The sequence below is a fragment of the Leucoraja erinacea genome, chromosome 6, assembly GCF_028641065.1.
Source record: "Leucoraja erinacea ecotype New England chromosome 6, Leri_hhj_1, whole genome shotgun sequence".
NCBI lineage: Eukaryota > Metazoa > Chordata > Chondrichthyes > Rajiformes > Rajidae > Leucoraja > Leucoraja erinaceus.
The window spans coordinates 3,799,588-3,819,814 of NC_073382.1; the positions used below are offsets into that span (position 1 = coordinate 3,799,588).

At 45.3% G+C, this 20,227-nt stretch overlaps 1 protein-coding gene across 1 annotated transcript in view; it reads left to right on the forward strand.

The window, feature by feature from the left end:
• The window catches only part of oca2 (oculocutaneous albinism II), a 358,288-nt gene that overhangs the window by 111,752 nt on the left and 226,309 nt on the right, over positions 1-20,227 (forward strand). Inside the window, exons 10-11 of the mRNA XM_055636431.1 lie at positions 1,606-1,677; positions 10,265-10,330. Coding sequence (XP_055492406.1) covers positions 1,606-1,677; positions 10,265-10,330 — 138 coding nt within the window. The remainder of the gene's footprint in view (positions 1-1,605; positions 1,678-10,264; positions 10,331-20,227) is intronic.

Here is a 20,227-nt window from a genome sequence, read left to right on the forward strand (position 1 = left end):
CGCTGACTGGATAGCACGCAGCACAAGCTTTTCACTGCGTCTCGGCACACGTGACGATAAATCAAGCGACCTCAAATGGCAAATGAACACCGTCACTCTCGTGAAGAGGTCTCATCAGCGGCTGTATTTCCTAAGGTCTCTACGGAGAGCTAACGTCTCACAGCCGCTGCTGCTGTCCTTCTATCGATGCGCCGTGGAAAGTATCCTCACCTATGGAATCCTGGTGTGGTTTGCCAGCTGTACTGTGGCTGAGAGGAGGGCGCTGCAGGGAATTATAAAAACTGCGCAGCGCATTACAAACGCTAACCTGCCCTCCTTGGATGACATATACAAGGCCCGATGCTTGCGCAGGGCCATAAATATCAAGAAGGACACATCCCACCCTGCCAACCACCTTTTTACTCTGCTACCCTCCGGGAGGCGATTCAGGTCTCTGCAGGCTCGCACTGGTAGACTAAAACAATAGTTTCTACCATTGTGCGATAAAAGAGCTTAACTCCAATAGTGAACTCTGAAGGTGGCGCGACTCTGGTCAGCAGCGGCCTCTGCAGCCCGTCCGCGTTTTTATTATTTTCTGTCTATGTTTCTATGTAGTTTTTGTTATTTTATGTTGGGGTGTGTGTGTGGGGGGGGTGGGGGTGGGGTGGGAGGGAGGGGGAAACTAATCTCTCCCTGCACGGGATACCGCCTTTTCTGTTGGGTCTCCGTTAATTGGGGCTCAATTTTCCAACAGGAAGACATCTGGTGCCGACGACTCAACCGTGTGGAGCTGGCCGAGTCCGGAGCGGGTGGAGCGGTGGTGGAGCGCTGCTGCTGCTGCTGCTGCGGCCCGACCTCCGGAGATTAGGAGGCTGCTATTGTGGATCTGCGGACGGCGGCACCGGGAGCCCGCGGGTCACTGGAGGGAGACCGCTTTTCAGGGCTCCTGCAACGGCGACTTCTCCCGCCTGAGTTGCGGGGTTGAAGAGCTCCTGGAGCGGGGCCTAACATCACCGCCCCGCGCGGCTTGGAATTGCCGCGGGACTCTGCGAGCGCACGCCGGGGGCTCTAACACCAAGACCCGGTGTGCGATCTTGCACCACCCGGCGTGGCTTTAATGGCCGCGGGACAATTGCCATCGCCAGCCGGGGGCTTTGACTTTGACTCTGACATCGGGGGGGGGGAGAGTGTAGTGGAGAGATAAGTTTTTTTTTGGCCTTCCATCACAGCGATGTGATGGATGTTTATGTAAAATGTAAATTATGTTGTGTCTGGGTTCTATTTGTTTGCCCTGTGGCTGCAAAACGGCATTTCGTTTGGACCTCAGGGGTCCAAATGACAATAAGACTATTGACATTGATTGTACGGGAAGCAAGAAGTAACTTCGAGGATGCTAAATCTTTTAATCTCTTTTAAAAATGATCTACTATTAACTGTACAAATGGCATTGGTGTCGTGTTTTGTATTTCGAACGGCCGAAGCAAATGGAATTTCGTTGCTCTTTTGTGCAATGACCTAAACAAATTCTATTCTATTCTATTCTATTCACGAACTAAACTGAGAACTTGTGCTTACAAATGATAGTTGATTCAATGATGATTGTCCTCTTGTTTGCTGTGCTTTCAGATTGTTCACAGATCATTGGCAGCCATGTTGGGTTCTCTGGCAGCTTTAGCCGCCCTTGCTGTCATTGGCGATGTAAGTGACCTTTAACCTTGAATCTTTCCGGAGATCTGTCTAAAAATGTAAAGGTTTCATTGAAATGACACTGCAGGTTAATGGAAGGTAAAATACCAACCTGTTTATTTAATGCTTCCCACTGCTATTTTAATGAGAATATTTCAAACATGTGGATTGGCAATGAGGAAAACAGCTCAGTATCCCACAGGGCAATTTTTGTGTTTTTACCTGTGTTCATTTGTGCTGCAATTACTGGCAGCTGAGGTGCAGAATGCTGAAGAGTGCTAATCTCTCCACCGACACTTTGTACATCTCAGTATGGCTCGTTTGATACGTTTGACATTGCAAATGAAAATGCCTGGGGATTTTGCATTGGGCACCCTATCGAAAATGAGATTTAGTTGTTGGAATGTAAGTAAGTAAGTATGTAAGTTTATTGGCCAAGTATTCACATACAAGGAATTTGCCTTGGTGCTCCGCCCACAAGTAACAACATGACAGACAGTGACAGTTACGAATGACACAGAAAACACTAAACATTAGTAATAATAAAACATTAATGATAAAACACCATTGATCAAGCATGTGAATCTACAAAATAATGTTGGGCGCGGCAAGGTGGCGCGGCCGTAGAGTCGCTGGCTTCGAGCGCTTGCAGCGCAAGGTTTGATCCTGACTACGGGGGATGTCTACACGGAGTTTGTTCATTCTCCCCGTTACCGTGTGGGTCTTAAGTCTTCGGTTTCTTCCTACACTCCAAATACGTACAGGTTTGTAGGTTAATTGGCTTGATATGAAAGTAAATTGTCCCCAGTGTCTGTAGGATAGTGTTAATGTGCGGGGATTGCTGGTCTCACCGTGATGCTACCTTCACCCTGGTTATCTTCTTGTTTTTAGTGAAGGTACAAAAACATTTTCTTTAATCTGATGTCGTTTGATGATTCCCTTTGGCCCTTCTAATCACCGGCTTGAGTTCTTTCCTCATTTATTTATATACCTCGAAGGCCGTGTCTGGTTCCAACCTCTTAAACCTTGCACGCGCTTCCTTTTTATTTTTGACCAAATTTACAACCTCTTTGGTCAAATAAAGGGCCTGTCCCACTTTCCCGAGTCCTCTGCCGAGTTGAAAGGACCTTAAAAAAAAAAAAAAATCAAGATTTTTCTACAAACTCCTCCCGACTAACTTTTAACACGTGGACTTTTTTGTCATGCTGGGGAAAAAGTCCTGACTTACCTGATGCCCCGAGTACCTACGGCTGGCATAACGAGCCGCTATGATACATCTACGGACTCCTATGGACTCGCTACAGACATTCTCCGAGTTTGAATTAAGGGGAAAACTCGGGAGAATTTGTGAGTAACTCGGGAAATTGGGACAGGCATATCCCTATCCCTCCTCCTAACTGGACCATGCCATTTTCGAACTTCAATCACCAGGTCTTTAGTCAGAGGGTGGTGAATCTGTGGAATTCATTGCCTCAGAAGGCTGGGGAGGCCAATTCAATGGATATTTTTAAGGCAGAGATAGATAGATTGTTGATTAGTACGGGTGTCAAGGGTTATAGCGAGAAGGCAGGGGAATGGGAAGGTAGAGCAGCCATGATTGAATGGCGGAGTTGGCTTGATGGGCCGAAAAGCCTAATTGGCCTCTTATCTATAATGAACATGAACTTAAATGACTCCAATGTGTCAGATCTGGATGAGCCCAATAAACCTGCTTAATAACATGTTGTTCAAGAAGGAACTGCAGATGCTGGAAAATCGAAGGTACACAAAATTGCTGGAGAAACTCAGCGGGTGCAGCTGCATCTATGGAGCCAATTTGGGTCTGAAGAAGGGTTTCGGCCCGAAACGTTGCCTATTTCCTTCGCTCCATAGATGCTGCTGCACCCGCTGAGTTTCTCCAGCAATTTTGTGTACCTGCTTAATAACATTGCAGTTTGCCTTGCTGCAATTTAGTACCTTCCCACAAGGGAAGGATGAATTTAAATTGAAAGTCAGAAAACAAAGTAAGTCCACGATATGTTCTGGCTTGTAAACTCAAAATAAATCCAGGGGTGTTTTTATAATTGTAAAGAGAGCTGGAGGAGAACTATATAAAGTATAGGCTCTGCTATGGACCACAAAGCTAACCCTTTGAGTGAAGGTGGATGATGTGAGCAAGGATACAATGATAACTTGGTGGTCGTCTTAACAAATGAGGGGGATAATGATGAAGTTGTACTTAAGGAGGGAATGTGTGGAAAGCTGGATGGTAAAAGCAAGGGAATTATTAAAGGCTGTAGCATTTTTTGAAAGCAGATACATTTGCAGGTCCAGATTAAAATATATCTCTGTGTAGGAATGAACTGCAGATGCTGGTTTAATCTGAAGATAGACACAAAAAGCTGGAGTAACTCAGCGGGACAGGCAACATCTCTGAAGAGAAAGAATGGGTGATGTTTGGGTCGAGACCCTTTTTCAGACCTAATATGTCTGACTGCTGAACAGAGCAGGCTGTGAAATTGTATAGGTTCTGACTATCTTCACAAGTTCACAAGTTATAGGAGGAGAATTAGGCCATTCGGCCCATCGAGTCTACTCCGCCATTCAATCCAGGCTGATCTCTGCTCCTAATCCCATTTTCCTGCCTTCTCTCCACAACCCTTGACATCCGTTCTAATCAAGAATTTATCTATCTCTGCCTTAAAAATATCCACTGACTTGGCCTCCACAGCCCTCTGTGGCAATGAGTTCCACAGATTAACTACCCTCTGACTAAAGAAGTTCCTCCTCACCTCCTTTCCAAAAGAGCGTCTTTTAATTCTGAGGCTATGACCTCTGGTCCAAGAAATGCCAATCATCTTATGCCAACCATCTGGTTATTGAAGCCCTGGCCAAGTGTTGCAATTGTACTGTTAGTCAAAGAGGCAAAAAGGTGACAAACCAATGAATGGTACAGTTATATGAACCTTGGTGCAGGGCAGATTATTGGACTCAGTTGTGAGAGTCGTAAACATTATTTTATAATGGTACAGATTCTGTCCATGAAAGTTTAGTCTAGAGACACAGCGCGGAAACAGGCCCTTCGGCCCATTAGGTCCACGCCGACCAGCGAATCCCTGCACATTAACACTATCACTAGGGACAATTTTTACATTTACCAAGCCAATTAATCTACAAACCCATACGTATTTGGAGTGTGGGAGGAAACCGAAGATCTCGGAGAAAATCCACGCAGATCACGGGGAGAATGTACAAACTCCGTACAGGCAGCACTCGTAGTCAGGTTCGAACCCGGGTCTCCGGCGCTGCATTTGCTGTAAGGCAGCAACTCTACCGCTGCGCCACCGTGACTGCCCTTAGTGACCGTGACAAGTTATGGACAATGTGGTGTGTCTACAGCATGGGAAATACAGTTGAGGGAAGTCAAGATGGATTTGTTACGGGGGGGGCTGTGTCTGGTTTACTTAGAGTCATAGTGATGGTCACACAGCGTGGAAACAGGTCCTTTGGCCCAACTTGCCCACGTCCACCAACATGCCCCATCTACACTAGTCCCACCTGACTGCTTTTGCCCCATATCACTCTAAACCTACCCCATCTATAAACCTGTCAAAATGATCCTTAAACTTGATTGGGTTTGTTAAGGAGAGTTGACGAGGGTGGTTTGTCCACTTCGAACCTTTTTGAATTTCCTTTTTGAATGACTTCTAATGCTTTGACCTTCAAATAATCCATATTTTACGAGGAGCTACAAGGAACTGCAAATGCTGGTTTAAACATAAAGACACAAAGTGCTGGAGTAACTCAGTAGGTCAGGCAGCATCTCTGGAAGACATGGATAGGTGACGTTTCTTTAGACATCAGATTTGAAGAAGGGTCGCAGCCCGAAATGTCACCTATCAATGTCCTCCAGAGTTGCTGACTGAGTTATTCCAGCACTTTGTGTCCATCTTTAATTAAAACACTTCTGAACTTAGTAAAATTGGTTTACCTTCAAATAAGAAGCTTTATCATTATTTAATTTCTTCCTTTTCCATGATTCTGTTAAATCGTTTTGTTTTATGGTCACTACTTCAGCCGTTCCATCGAAAATCCATAACTCCTTCACCTGTCCAGCTTTGCTTGCTCAGGCTAAAGCCCAAGGGAAAATGGCAAGTTGTGTCAATTCTGTCTTAGTGACAAGAAACAAATGGAGATTGTGTTTTTGTGGCTGGCAGACCTGTGGGTTACAAAGGATTAGTATTTGATCACTTAACTTATGCAATTGTTAAGGCTCAAGTTCAGGCAAGATGATTGCAAAGCTTGCAAAGATAAGTGGACTGCTGGTCAGTGCAGAGAAGCTCTTTGAACCACAGGAAGATATTGGTGGCCCTCAAAGCCTATAAATTGTGACGAAAATAGCAAACAGAATTCAATCCAGAAATCTTTTTTTTTCCCGAGATACAGCGTGGAAACAGGCCCTTCGGCCCACCGAGTCTGCGCCAGCCACCAATCCCTGCTCATTCACAACTATCCTACACACACACACACACACACACACACACACACACACACACACACACACACACACACACACACACACACACACACACACACACACACACACACACACACACACACACACACACACACACACACACACACACACACACACACACACACACAGAGGATTTTACAATCTTACCAAGTCAATTAACTTATAAACCTGTGTGTCTTTGGCGTGTGGGAGGAAGCCAGAGCACCAGGAGAAAACCCATGCAGGTCATGCGGAGAAGGTACAAACTCCGTACAGACCCATAGTCAGGATCGAACCCGTGTCACTGGCACTGTGGAGCAACAACTCAACCGCTGTGCCACCGTGCTGCACACCATGTGACATTAGGGTATATCCTTGTCCATTTGGATGCCCACTCATGCAGGTACAATGAAAATCTTATTTGCAGCAGCATCAAAGGCAAACCGACTCTAACAACTCACACGAACATATGTTACACTCATATTCTTCAAAACAGTGAAAAGACAAATGACTGCAGAAAGCAAGATATTACTGCAAAATACAATTAGAAAAAGTTAAGCCCATTGACTCATACAGTGTGGAAACAAGCGATTGGCCCAACTTGCCCACACCGACCAGCACGTCCCATCTACACTAGTCCCACCTGCCTGCATGGCTCATATTCCTCTAAATCTATTATATGCATGCACCTGTATGAATGATTCTTAAACTTTGGGATAGTACCCACCTCAACTTAATCCCCGGGCAGCTCATTCCATACACCCACCATCTTTGTGTAAAAAAACTGCCAGGTTCATGGTATAGCAAGAGGTGGCCCTTAGTGGTTCCATTACTGAGGTTGCATTAATGTTGTGTGTGTCAGTTCAAGAAACTGATGTTTGTCAGAAAGGAGCTGTTCCCGAACCTGGTGGTGTGGGACTTCAGGCTTCGGAAACTCTTGCCCGACGGCAGCATCGAGGAGAGAGCACGGCCCAGATGGCGGGGATCCTTGTCAATAGATACCTGATGCAGCGCTTCATGTGGTTTAGTTTATTTATTGTTTCCATATAACCATATAACAATTACAGCATGGAAACAGGCCATCTCGACCCTTCTAGTCCGTGCCGAACACGTATTCTCCCCTAGTCCCATACACCTGCATTCAGACCATAACCCTCCATACCTTTCCCGTCCATATAACTATCCAATTTATTTTTAAATGATAAAAACAAACCTGCCTCCACCACCTCCACTGGAAGCTCATTCCACACAGCCACCACTCTCTGAGTAAAGAAGTTCCCCCTCATGTTACCTATTAACTTCAGCCCCTTAATTCTCAACTCATGTCCCCTTGTTTGAATCTTCCCTACTCTCAGTGGGAAAAGCTTATCCACGTCAACTCTGTCTATCCCTCTCATCATTTTAAAGACCTCTATCAAGTCCCCCCTTAACCTCTGCGCTCCAAAGAATAAAGCCCTAACTTGTTCAACCTTTCTCTGTAACTTAGTTGCTGAAACCCAGGCAACGTTCTAGTAAATCTCCTCTATACTCTCTCCATTTTGTTGACATCCTTCCTATAATTAGGCGACCAAAATTGTACCCCATACTCCAAAATTGGCCTCACCAATGCCTTGTACAATTTTAACATTACATCCTAACTTCTATACTCAAATATATTTCATTATTTATTGCCACGTGTACCGAGGTACAGTGTAAAGCTTTTGTTGTGAGCCAATCAGACAGCGGAAAGACAGTACATTATTACAATCAAACCGAAGATAGACACAAAATGCTGGAGTAATTCAGCGGGGCAAGCAGCATCGCTGGACAGAAGGAATGGGTGACGTTTCAGGTTGAGACTGAGGAAGGGTCACCCATTCCTCCTATCCAGAGATGCTGCCTGTCCCACTGAGTTACTCCAGTATTTAGTATCTCCGGTTTAAACCAGCATCTGCAGTTCCTTCCTACACATTACAATCAAGGCATTCACAGTGTACAGATAGTACATGATACAGGGAACGTCCTGCATAACGTTCAGTGCAAGATAAAGCCAGTGAAGACAATCCGAGGGTCTCCAATGAGGTAGCTTGCTAGTTGTGGTAGAAACATAGAAACATAGAAAATAGGTGCAGGAAGAGGCCATTCAGACCTTTGAGCCAGCACCGCCATTCATTGTGATCATGGCTGATCATTCCCTATCAATAACCCGTGCCTGTCTTCTCCCCATATCCCTTGACTCCACTAGCCCCTAGAGCGCTATCTAACTCTTTCTTAAATCCATCCAGTGATTTGGCCTCCACTGCCCTCTGTGGCAGGGAATTCCATAAATTCACAACTCTCTGGGTGAAAACGTTTTTTCTCACCTCAGCCTTAAATGGCCTCCCCTTTGTTTTAAGACTGTGGCCCCTGGTTCTGGACTCGCCCAACATTGGGAACATTTTTCCTACATCTAGCTTGTCCAGTCCTTTTATAATTGTATATGTTTCTATAAGATAACCCCTCATCCTTCTAAACTCCAGTGAATACAAGCCTAGTCTTTTCAATCTTTCTTCATATGACAGTCCCGCCATCCCAGGGATCAATCTTGTGAACCTACGCTGCACCGCCTCAATGACAAGGATGTCCTTCCTCAAATTAGGAGACCAAAACTGTACACAATACTCCAGATGTGGTCTCACCAGAGCCCTATACAACTGCAGAAGAACCTCTTTACTCCTATACTGAAATCCTCTTGTTATGAATGGTTGAGTTGCCTGATGACAGCTTGATGGAAGGGACGGCTCTGCCCATGATAGACCGGGCTGAGTCCGCCACCACCTTTAAAGAGAGCACGGATGCATACCTGAGGAGCAGTAGGTTGTGGGGCTGTTGTGACTGAGATTTTTTTTCCCGAACTGCATTCCTTCTCATTCAGAAGGAAAACGGGCGAAGAATGGTAGGGAATTGAAGAATACAGTTGAACAGAGGGATCTGGGAATAACCGTGCATAGTTCCTTGAAGGTGGAATCTCATATAGATAGGGTGGTAAAGAAAGCTTTTGGTATGCTAGCCTTTATAAATCAGAGCATTGAGTATAGAAGCTGGGATGTAATGTTAAAATTGTACAAGGCATTGGTGAGACCAAATCTGGAGTATGGTGTACAATTTTGGTCGCCCAATTATAGGAAGGATGTCAACAAAATAGAGAGAGTACAGAGGAGATTTACTAGAATGTTGCCTGGGTTTCAACAAGTAAGTTACAGAGAAAGGTTGAATAAGTTAGGTCTTTATTCTCTGGAGCGCAGAAGGTTAAGGGGGGACTTGATAGAGGTCTTTAAAATGATGAGAGGGATAGACAGAGTTGATGTGGACAAGCTTTTCCCTTTGAGAATAGGGAAGATTCAAACAAGAGGACATGACTTCAGAATTAAGGGACAGAAGTTTAGGGGTAACATGAGGGGGAACTTCTTTACTCAGAGAGTGGTAGCGGTGTGGAATGAGCTTCTAGTGGAAGTGGTGGCGGCAGATTCATTGGTATCATTTAAAAATAAATTGGATAGGCATATGGATGAGAAGGGAATGGAGGGTTATGGTATGAGTGCAGGCAGGTGGGACTAAGGGAAAAAAGTTGTTCGGCACGGACTTGCAGGGCCGAGATGGCTTGTTTCCGTGCTGTAATTGTTATATGGTTATATGGTTAATTGAAATGAACACATCTGCAGAGCGATGCATAAGGAGCAAAGCCCAGGAATTAATGAGGCTGTTTTGAGGAAGAGCGAGTACAAGGATGAAGGGCCAAACGACCTCCGGCTCTTCAATATCACTGTACCATTAATTAAGGGGAGGCAGTGAGAGCAAGTCCGAAACTTTGCTGGCATTTTAACGGAGTCCTGTCAAAACAACTCGTCATTTTACCTTTTAATGCCGACTCCGGTGTAAATGCCATGGATGATCTAATTGATGTGCTTTAATTGGTATCAGTGAATTGAAGCTTTGTTTCTGCCCCTTTGTAATGGAAATCTCCAAAAATTGACTTTCATTTGAACAGAACGGGAATGCAGAGAAAAGCGGAGCTTGTCGAGCAGTGAAATGAAATTGCTAAATGGATTCACAAGTTGAATCATTAATTCTGTTCTTTTATTGCAGAGGCCAAGCATGGTCACAGTTGTGGAGTGGATTGACTACAAAACGCTGACATTATTATTTGGAATGGTAATTAAAATTCTTTGCCGCAATTGTTTTTAATCATACTTGTGCGTGTATCCATTTTATTATTTTTTTTGTTTTTTGCAACTGTAGAATTTAAAAAAAATTTCCCCCCCCCCCCCCCCATCTCGCCATCTGTCACACTTTGTTAAATGCTTCCGCAGCTGCACGAAACAGTCCTGGCGAAGATTTGATTGGCTTTGGCTGAGTGAGCCGTGGGTTTAAATGTTCAGGTGGTTGGCTCCTTGCGCAAGCAGCGTGGGTTCTCAGGTGTTTCCAGTGCATATGCTCGGCACATGGCAACCTGCGTCATCGAAGAGCCCAGAGAGTGGGTGTTTGAGTCTGGGCTTATATTCATGGTGACAGTCTTCAGAGAACTGCGTACGTCGCTTTTCCCCAGGGGCCCCGTGCTCCTTATGGTTTCGCTTTCCTGAGGATGATGTGGTCCTCGTGTCATTCACGACCAGGCTGTAGGTAATCATAGAAACATAGAAGCCTGCACCATTCAATATGATCATGGCTGATCATCCAACTCAGGTACGAGGAGTAGAACTGTGGCCATTCAGAGAATTCCAGAGATTCTCCACTCTCTGTGTGAAAAATGACTTTCTCCTCTCGGTCCTAAAAGACTTCCCCCTTATCCTTAAACTGACCCCTTGTTCTGGACTTCCCCAACATCGGGAACAATCTTCCTGCATCTAGCCTGTCCCCCCCTCAATCTTCTAAATTCTAGCGAGTACATCTTTCTTCATACGAAAGTCCTGACACCCCAGGAATCAGTCTGGTGAACCTTCTCTGTACTCCCTCTACGGCAAGAATATCTTTCCTAAAATTAGGAGACCAAAACTGTACGCAATACTCCAGGTGTGGTCTCACCAAGACCCTGTACAGCTAATCGTACGGTTTAAGAGTATGGAACATAGAACAGCACAGGACCAGGCCCTTCAGCCCACGATGTCTGTGTCGAACATGATGCCAAGTCTGCCTGCACATGATCCATATCCCTCCATTCCCTGCATATCCATGTGTCACTCTAAAAGTCAAATGCCCAATCTATCTGCCTCAGTATGATAATGTACCCCCACCAGTCACTGTTTCCTCTCTCTCCATACCCCTGCTGATCCCTTTAGCTACAAAGGGCCATTGAACTTTCTCCCTTTCACCTGATAGCTACGCCCTCTATTATTGGACCTTTACACCCTGGGGTCAAAGGTTCTGACTGTCTACCCTATCTACACCTCTCATCTTTTTAGATACTTCTAACAAGGTTTCTTGAGGTGGTACTGAAAAGCTTGTAGGAGTGCAGAGAAGGTTCACCAGACTGATTCCTGGGATGTCAGGACTGTCTTATGAAGAAAGACTGGATAGACTTGGTTTATACTCTCTAGAATTTAGGAGATTGAGAGGGGATCTTATAGAAACTTACAAAATTCTTTAGGGGTTGGACAGGCTAGATGCAGGAAGATTGTTCCCGATGTTGGGGGAAGTCCAGGACAAGGGGTCACAGCTTAAGGATAAAAGGGAAATCCTTTAAAAACGAGATGAGGAGAACGTTTTTTCACACAGAGAGTGGTGAATCTCTGGAACTCTCTGCCACAGAGGGTAGTTGAGGCCAGTTCATTGGCTATATTTAAGAGGGAGTTAGATGTGGCCCTTGTGGCCAAGGGGATCAGAGGGTATGGAGAGAAGGCAGGTACGGGATACTGAGTTGGATGATCAGCCATGATCATATTGAATGGCGGTGCAGGCTCGAAGGGCCGAATGGCCTACTGCTGCAGCTAATTTCTATGTTTCTATGTTTCTATGTTTGTAACATATTAAAGACACCAACAATAATCCTAGCCTTTGCAATATGTCTGCAAGCAAGCTACCCAGCAAAGCATAGCACAATGGCAGAGGAAGTGAATGAAGCAGGGCATTTCTGAACGCTTTCAAGGCAAATTTGTGGCACTGTGGCACAGCTAATACAGCTGTTGCCTCACAGAACCAGGTTCGGTCCTCAATCCCCAGAGTTTGCACGTTCTCCCTGTGACCGCGTGGGTTTCCTCCTGGTGCTCCTGTTTCCTCCCACATCCCAAAGATGTGCGGTAGGTTAATTGTCCTCTGTAAATTGTCCTCCGTGGCTGTAGGGAGTGGATGAGAAAGTAGGATTACAGAGAACTAGTGTGAAGTACTTTGTCAGAACTTTTTAGTTTTTAGACTTTTGGAAATACGGCACTGAAAACAGATCCTTCGGCCCATCATGTCCGCACCAACCAGCGATCATCCCCGCACACTAACACTACCCTACACACTAGAGACAATCTACATTTTTTACCTAAGACAATTAACCTGCAAACCAGGTGGTACATAGGTTAGAAACATAGAAACAGAGGAAATAGGTGCAGGAGTAGGCCATTCGGCCCTTTGAGCCTGCACCGCCATTCAATATGATCATGGCTGATCATCCAACTCAGTATCCCGTACCTGCCTTCTCTCCATAACCCCTGATCCCTTTAGCCACAAGGGCCACATCTAACTCCCTCTTAAATATAGCCAATGAACTGGCCTCGACTACCCTCTGTGGCAGAGAATTCCAGAGATTCACCACTCTCTGTGTGAAAAATGTTTTTCTCATCTCGGTCCTAAAGGATTTCCCCTTTATCCTTAAACTGTGACCCCTTGTCCATATAACAATTACAGCACAGAAACAGGCCATCTCGGCCCTACAAATCAGTGCCAAACAACGTTTTTCCTTTAGTCCCACCTGCCTGCACTCATACCATAACCCTCCATTCCCTTCTCATCTCAAAGGGAAAAGTTCCCTGGATCTCCTGGACTTCCCCAACATCGGGAACAATCTTCCTGCATCTAGCCTGTACAACTCCTTAAGAATTTTGTAAATTTCTATAAGATCCCCCCTCAATCTTCTAAATTCTAGCGAGTACAAGCCGAGTCTATCCAGTCTTTCTTCATATGAAAGTCCTGACATCCCAGGAATCAGTCTCTGTACTCCCTCTATGGCAAGAATGTCTTTCCTTAGATTTGGAGACCAAAACTGTACACAATACTCCAAGTGGTTTCACCAATACCCTGTACAACTGCTGTAGAACCTCCCTGCTCCTATACTCAAATCCTCTTGCTATGATGTGAAGGTTATAGTATCTGTAATTTTAATTAGATAAATATCCATAAGAAAAATAACTAGAAAAAATAATTAGAACCTTCCTCCTCGTGGAACAAGTTTGATTAGCGACTGGAAATTGGAGGAAATTTCTAATTTCCTCCGAAATTTCACCGGAAATTGGAGGAACAGCGCCTCATATTCTGCCTGGGTTGCTTGCGTCCGGATAGCATGAACGTTGAATTCTCCCAATTTTGCTAGCCCTTGCTGTCTCCTCCCCTTCCTTAACCCTCGAGCTGTCTCCCATCCCCCCGCTCTCGGGCTCCTCCTCCTCCCTTTTTCCTTCCTTCTCCCCCCCACCCCCCATCAGTCTGAAGAAGGGTTTCGGCCCGAAACGTCGCCTATTTCCTTCACTCCATAGATGCCGCTGCACCCGCTGAGTTTCTCCAGCATTGTTGTGTACCTTGTGTTGTGAAATATTTATCTTCTATCTCTCACTAGAAGATAGGGGCTGCAACCAATAGTTAAATATTAACTATATTCAAAAGAATTCCAAAATCAATTACCCTGGCTGTTTTCAAAACTGTAAGGAGCTGTTATATTAATGAATAATTTGTTGTTTTAAGCAGGATTAGCATAATTGGAACAATACAAAAAACTCCCAGCATTAATCATTCTTGTGCAAATGTGATCCTAACCTTATTAGTCCTTCCTGAATATTTATAATAGTCATTTTCTCATACCATTTTCAGAGTGGAGTGCATTTTCTATAGGGACATTGAAATTTAGGAGTTAAAAACCTTGCAATGAGGACTAGATATTTCACTCATTAGAAAATCAATTTTCTCCTTGGAACATTGGGACGGGAAAAGATCTTTCAGGTCACCTAGCATTCTTTGCTTTCAATTTTATTACCCTGACCTATCTCTTCATTCCATCTACCCACCTTGGTTCTCTAACCCCTAATATCTCCCCCTAATAAAAATCTACATATTTCAATTAAAAAAATGTTCCAATGAGCTAACCTCAATGGCCCATTTTCTCTGGAACTAAGTTAGCCATTTCTTCAGCGCTGTGTGAAGAGTTGCTTCACTTTTTAATACACAGGTTTCATTTTAACGTTGCCGATGCTTCTGAAGCCTCTACAAAGACATTGCTGCTCTTTTATACAGTGTGACTTAAAGTGGTATTTAACACAAAGGCTATTTGTTAGGTTTTTGGATGTACTCGGTTTAAACTAGCATCTGTGGTTCTTTCCCACACATTTTTGTTAGCTTTCTTCCTGGGATATAAATTTGGATCCACTGTATGTTCACTGGTTATAGGAATGGCCATAAGTGTGGAGGAGGGATAGCGTAATATTTCTGTTGTAGGAAGTGCAGATGCTGGTTTAAGCCTGGGCCTTTCTCACTGGTGTGGTGATCGTGAAAGCATTCCAGCACATTTACTTTCTCAGTCCAGAGAAGAGTCTTCCCTTCCTTCTACCCAGTGATGCTGCCTGTCCCGACAAGTTACTCCAGCATTTTTTTTTTGTCTATCCTCAGGATAATATTTCTGTTGCATTTGCTGAAGGTTACAGAGGGAAATGGGAATGGCTTGGGTGGCAGGCATCCTTCATGACACTTTCAGCCCTCCTGTTGCAATACATCACGAGGATAGACTAGATAAAAGTAAGTGACAGGTCGATGATGGATTAGGCTGCGATCGCCACTCTCTGCAGGTTCAGGTGCTCAAGAGGTGAGCAGCCACCATACCAGGCTGAGATACATCCCGTCAGAATAGTTTCAACAGCGCATCTGTATAAGCTCAGGAGGACCCTTATGGATATGTCAAATCTACTCAGAAGGTAAATATGCAGAAGTGCTTTCATGATCATCACAACAGTGTGAAGAGGCCAGGTTTGATTGCTGGTTTGATTGATGCCTCAGAACTTGAGGCTGCCGACTATCTTTACAGCAGCTCCTTTGATGAGGACAGGCTTGTGTTCCTCGCTCCAGAACCAACTTTTTCGTGTTGCTAATATTAAGAGCTAGGCTGTGTAGGAAGGAAATGCAGATACTGGTTTAAACCGGAGATAGATACAAAAAACTGGGGTAACTTAGCGGGTCAGACAGCATCTCTGGAGAAAAGAAATAGATGACGTTTCAGGTCGAGACCCTTCTTCAGACTCAAGCAAATGGAGACAGGAGACTATTGAAGTGAGAGGTTGAAGATGTTTGTGAAGAATGATTGAGACAATTGTGGTTTGATAGATTTTTGTTAACCATTTGCATCAAGAGATATGGAAAAAAGACAAGTAAATAGAATTAAATGACAGATCAGCCATTACTTTACTGAATTGTAAAACAGGCCTGAGGAATTAGACGTCCTTGCTTCTGTTTGTGTGTTACTTATAGGTGTAAATTTAATCACTTGGCTTCAACTCATAAAAATAATTCTTCCAAATGCAATGGCAAAATTGCTTGTAGCTGCCAAGCTGGAAACTTGCCATGTGTCCTGTTTGTGTTTACAAACTTGCGAGGTGCTATCAAATCATTATGCCACCTCTCCATTTAATGAGTAAGAATGAACTGCTGATGCTGATTTAAACCGAAGATAGACACAAAAAGCTGGAGTAGCTCAGCTGGACAGGCAGCATCTCTGGAGAGAAGGAATGGTTGGGTGATGTTTCGGGTCGAGACCCTTCTTCATAGCAAAATGATTTGAGTATAGGAGCAGAGAAGTTCTACTGCAGTTGTACAGGGTCTTGGTGAGACCCCACCTGGAGTATTGCGTACAGTTTTGGTCTCCTAATCTGAGGAAGGACATTCTTGCCATAGAGGGAGTACAGAGAAGGTTCACCAGACTGATTCCTGGGATGTCAGGACTTTCATATGAAGAAAGACTGGATAGACTTGGCTTGTACTCGCTAGAATTTAAAAGATTGAGGGGGGATCTTATAGAAACTTACAAAATTCTTAAGGGGTTGGACAGGCTCGATGCAGGAAGATTGTTCCCGATGTTGGGGAAGTCCAGAACAAGGGGTCACAGTTTAAGGATAAAGGGGAAATATTTTAAGACTAAGATGAGAAAAACATTTTTTACACAGAGAGTGGTGAATCTGTGGAATTCTCTGCCACAGAAGGTAGTTGAGACCAGTTCATTGGCTATATTTAAAAGGGAGTTAGATGTGGCCCTTGTGGCTAAAAGGATCAGGCGTATGGAGAGAAAGCAGGTACAGGATACTGAGTTGGATGATCAGCCATGATCATATTGAATGGCAGTGCAGGCTCGAAGGGCCGAATGGCCTACTCCTGCACCTATTTCTATGTTTCTGTTTCAGTAGCTTTTTGTGTCTATCTCCATTCAATGAGACCAATTGTCAAGTGTTTGGACAGTTAAGAGTCAACCAGATTACAGTGTAGGACTGCAGTCACTCATTGGGTCAAATGACACATTTCTTATGTTGGTGAAATATATACATGTATAAACCCCACCCCACCTGTTTCCACCTATCACTCTCCAGGCTTTCTGCTGCCACCAACTCGCTCCCCTCACCCACCCTCCCCACTCCCCAAACAAAATTAGTCTGAAGAAGTGTCGTCACCTATCCATGTTCTCCAGAGATGTTGCCTAACCTGGTAGAGTTACTCCAGTTGGACACACTGGCACAGTGGTGGAATTGCAACGTTACAGGACTATAGACCTGGTTTCGATCCTGACCACAGGTGCTGACTGCACGGAGTTTGTACGTTTTCCCCGGGTGCTCCAGGTTTCCTTCACTTCACACTTCAAAGACGTGCAGGTTTGTAGGATAATTGATTCAGTAAAATTGTAAATTGTCCTAGTGTGTGCAGGATAGCACTTGTTTGCGGAGGTCGCTGGTCGACATGTAAGAATAAGGGGTAGGCCATTTAGAACGGAGATGGGGAAAAACATTTTTACCTGCAGAGTTGTGAATCTGTGGAATTCTCTGCCTCAGAAGGCGGTGGAGGTCAATTCTCTGGATGCTTTCAAGAGAGAGTTAGATAGAGCTCTTAATGATAGTGGAGTCAGGGGATATGGTGAGAAGGCAGGAAGGAACGGGATACTGAATGTGGATGATCAGCCATTATCACAGTGAATGGCAGTGCTGGCTCGACGGGCTGAATGGCCTACTCCTGCACCTATTGTCTATTGTCTATGTTTATCTCCCCCCTTTCTCCTCCAAATCATCAATTTTCCATTTATCCCCCTCTCTCCCGGATCCTTCCACTCTTATCACTCCTTGTGGCACTCCTCTATTTGTCCTCAATTGATAACCTTTCGGCACCATTTCACCGCCTAGTCTTTGTCGCTTACTCAACTTATCTGCCAATCACGCCTCCACCCTATTGACACTGACTCGGTCTTTGTATCTTTTTTTGGTCTAAATCACCATCCACAGTTCCTTGCATCTCCTCTATCTTTATTTTGTTCTTTGCCCAAACTCCAAGTGTGTTCTTTAAATTTGAAAGTGGTGGTGGTCTTTGAACTAATGTTGCTGGAACAGTGGCCGATGCTTCTGGATGTGAGTCTAGTAATTTAGCTGTTGTGTAGAGCAGCTCTTGCGCTTGCGTGGGCGGCGCGACTCACGTCGCAGCGGCCTCTGCAGTCCGTCTGTCTTTTTGTTATTTTTTGTCCCGTTTTAATGTCGTTTTTATTTAATTTTTTGTGTATGTGTGTGTGTGTGTGTGTGTGTGTGTGTGGGGGGGGAAACTTTTTAAATCTTTCCCCTGCACGGAGAACCTGACCTTTTCCCTGTCGGGTTTCCGTTGTCATTGGGGCTGCAACGTGGAGCAGCCTCCAGCAGCAACAACCTGGGGCTCCAGTCACGGAGCTGCGGAGCTACTCACCATCACGGAGCTGGCCGAGTTCGGAGCGGGTGGAGCGGTGGTGGCGCGCTGCTGCGACCCGCCCCTCGGAGATTCGGAGGCTCCAACCGCAGGTCTGGTGGACAGTAATACCGGGAGCCCGCGGGCCCCTGCTGGAAGACCGCTTTTCGGGGCTTCCACAACAGCGACTTTTCCCGCCCGAGTCATGGGGTCGAGGAGTACCTGGAGCGGGGCCTGACATCGCCTGGCGCGGCTTGGAACGGCTGCGGGACTTTGCTAGCGCCCGCCGGGGGCTCCAACAACAAGACCCGGAGCGTGGCCTTGCATCGCCCGCCGCGGCGTTAATGGCCGCGGGACAATTGCCATCGCCCGCCGGGGGCTTTGACTCTGACATCGGGAGGGGAATGGGGAGTGCGGGGGAGAGATAAGTTTTTTTGCCTTCCATCACAGCGAGGAGGAGATGCGCTGTGATGGATGTCTGTGTAAATTGTGTTGTGTCTTGGGTCTTTTTTTCTTGTGTGTATGACTGCAGAAACAACATTTCATTTGAGCCTCTGTGAGGTTCAAGTGACAAATAAATTGTATTGTATTGTATTGTGACAAAGGGGCGCCATGATTTGAGGAGCACTTGTCGTGGTGTCTCCGTGACGATCTGATGGAGGAGGTGGGATTCACTGGGCTGTGGCTATCGAGAGAGGGCCAGCGTGGCTGCTTCTCCTCTGATGTTGGCTGGGGCAATGCCAGTGAGGACGGGCAGTTGGTTTACTGGGGTGACTAGCAGGCACCCGGAGACAGTCCACAGGGCGCTGTTGAGGGCAGCATCCAGCTTCTTGGCGTGAGGGCTACGGCACCAGAGCGGGGTGCAGTACTCGGCGGCTGAGAACACCAGGGCCACTGTGGAGATGCGCAGTGTCTTCGTCGTGGCTCCCCACGTGGTGCCGGTTCCTTATCCCTTCAAACCTGTCCTATCCATGTACCTGTCAAACTGTTTCTTAAATGTTGGGATAGTCCCAGCCTCAACTACCTCATCTGGCAGCTTGTTCCACCCTTTGTCTCAGCTCCGATTTAACGCAGATGAGAAAATGTTGTTGCATTTTTGTGTATTACTTAGCAATCAGGGATATCAATGTTGCATTTATGATACAAAAAGACAAAAATCTCTTCCATATTTTCTGTAGCTTTCTATCTTCAGCAATTAATTTACAAAGTTCTACTAGACTAGGAATTGAAAAGATCTGAGATAATATTTAAAATTGGATTTTGGATTTTTTAATCTCAACTATATTGCCAGAACAATTGATGAAACCACAATGGCGGTAATCGTTTATTAAACATCAGGGCAGATGTTTTAGATAACATCAAAAAACACAGAATGATCTTCTGCACATTGGCACTACTTGATCAGCATGGGTTGAACGGCCTATTTCTGCACCATTGCGTTTTTTTTAGAAATGATTTATTGAATGCAATGTTCACCTCTGGTTTCTGTCTATTTTGGGCTAATTCTATGTTAGCTCTGGAGATCAGGAGCCTTGCACAGCTGTTTTTCTTTAATATACCTAATCTACATTAACAGCAGGTGGGTGCTTATCTTGACTGAGATAAAAGATGGTTTAACCTGTGGATCCTTGTTATACGATACAGGGCAGAAATATGCAAATTCCGCAGTTGGATTGCTCCAGTGGTATTTAGGATGCAGATTTTCCTCTCCCCCCCCCCCCCCACCACCCCCCCCCCCCCACCACCCACCACTTAAGCATTCCCCCCTCCCCCCCACCCCTTCCCCCCCCCCCCCCCTCGCTCTTTTCCTGCTGCTGCCGAGTTGCTTCTAATTTTTAAAAGACATTTGGGCAGGTACATGGATGGGAAAGATTTAGAGAGATATGGGCTAAACGCAGGCTAGTGGAACAAGTATTCATGGGGGGTATACAAAATTGCTGGAGAAACTCAGCGGGTGCAGCAGCATTT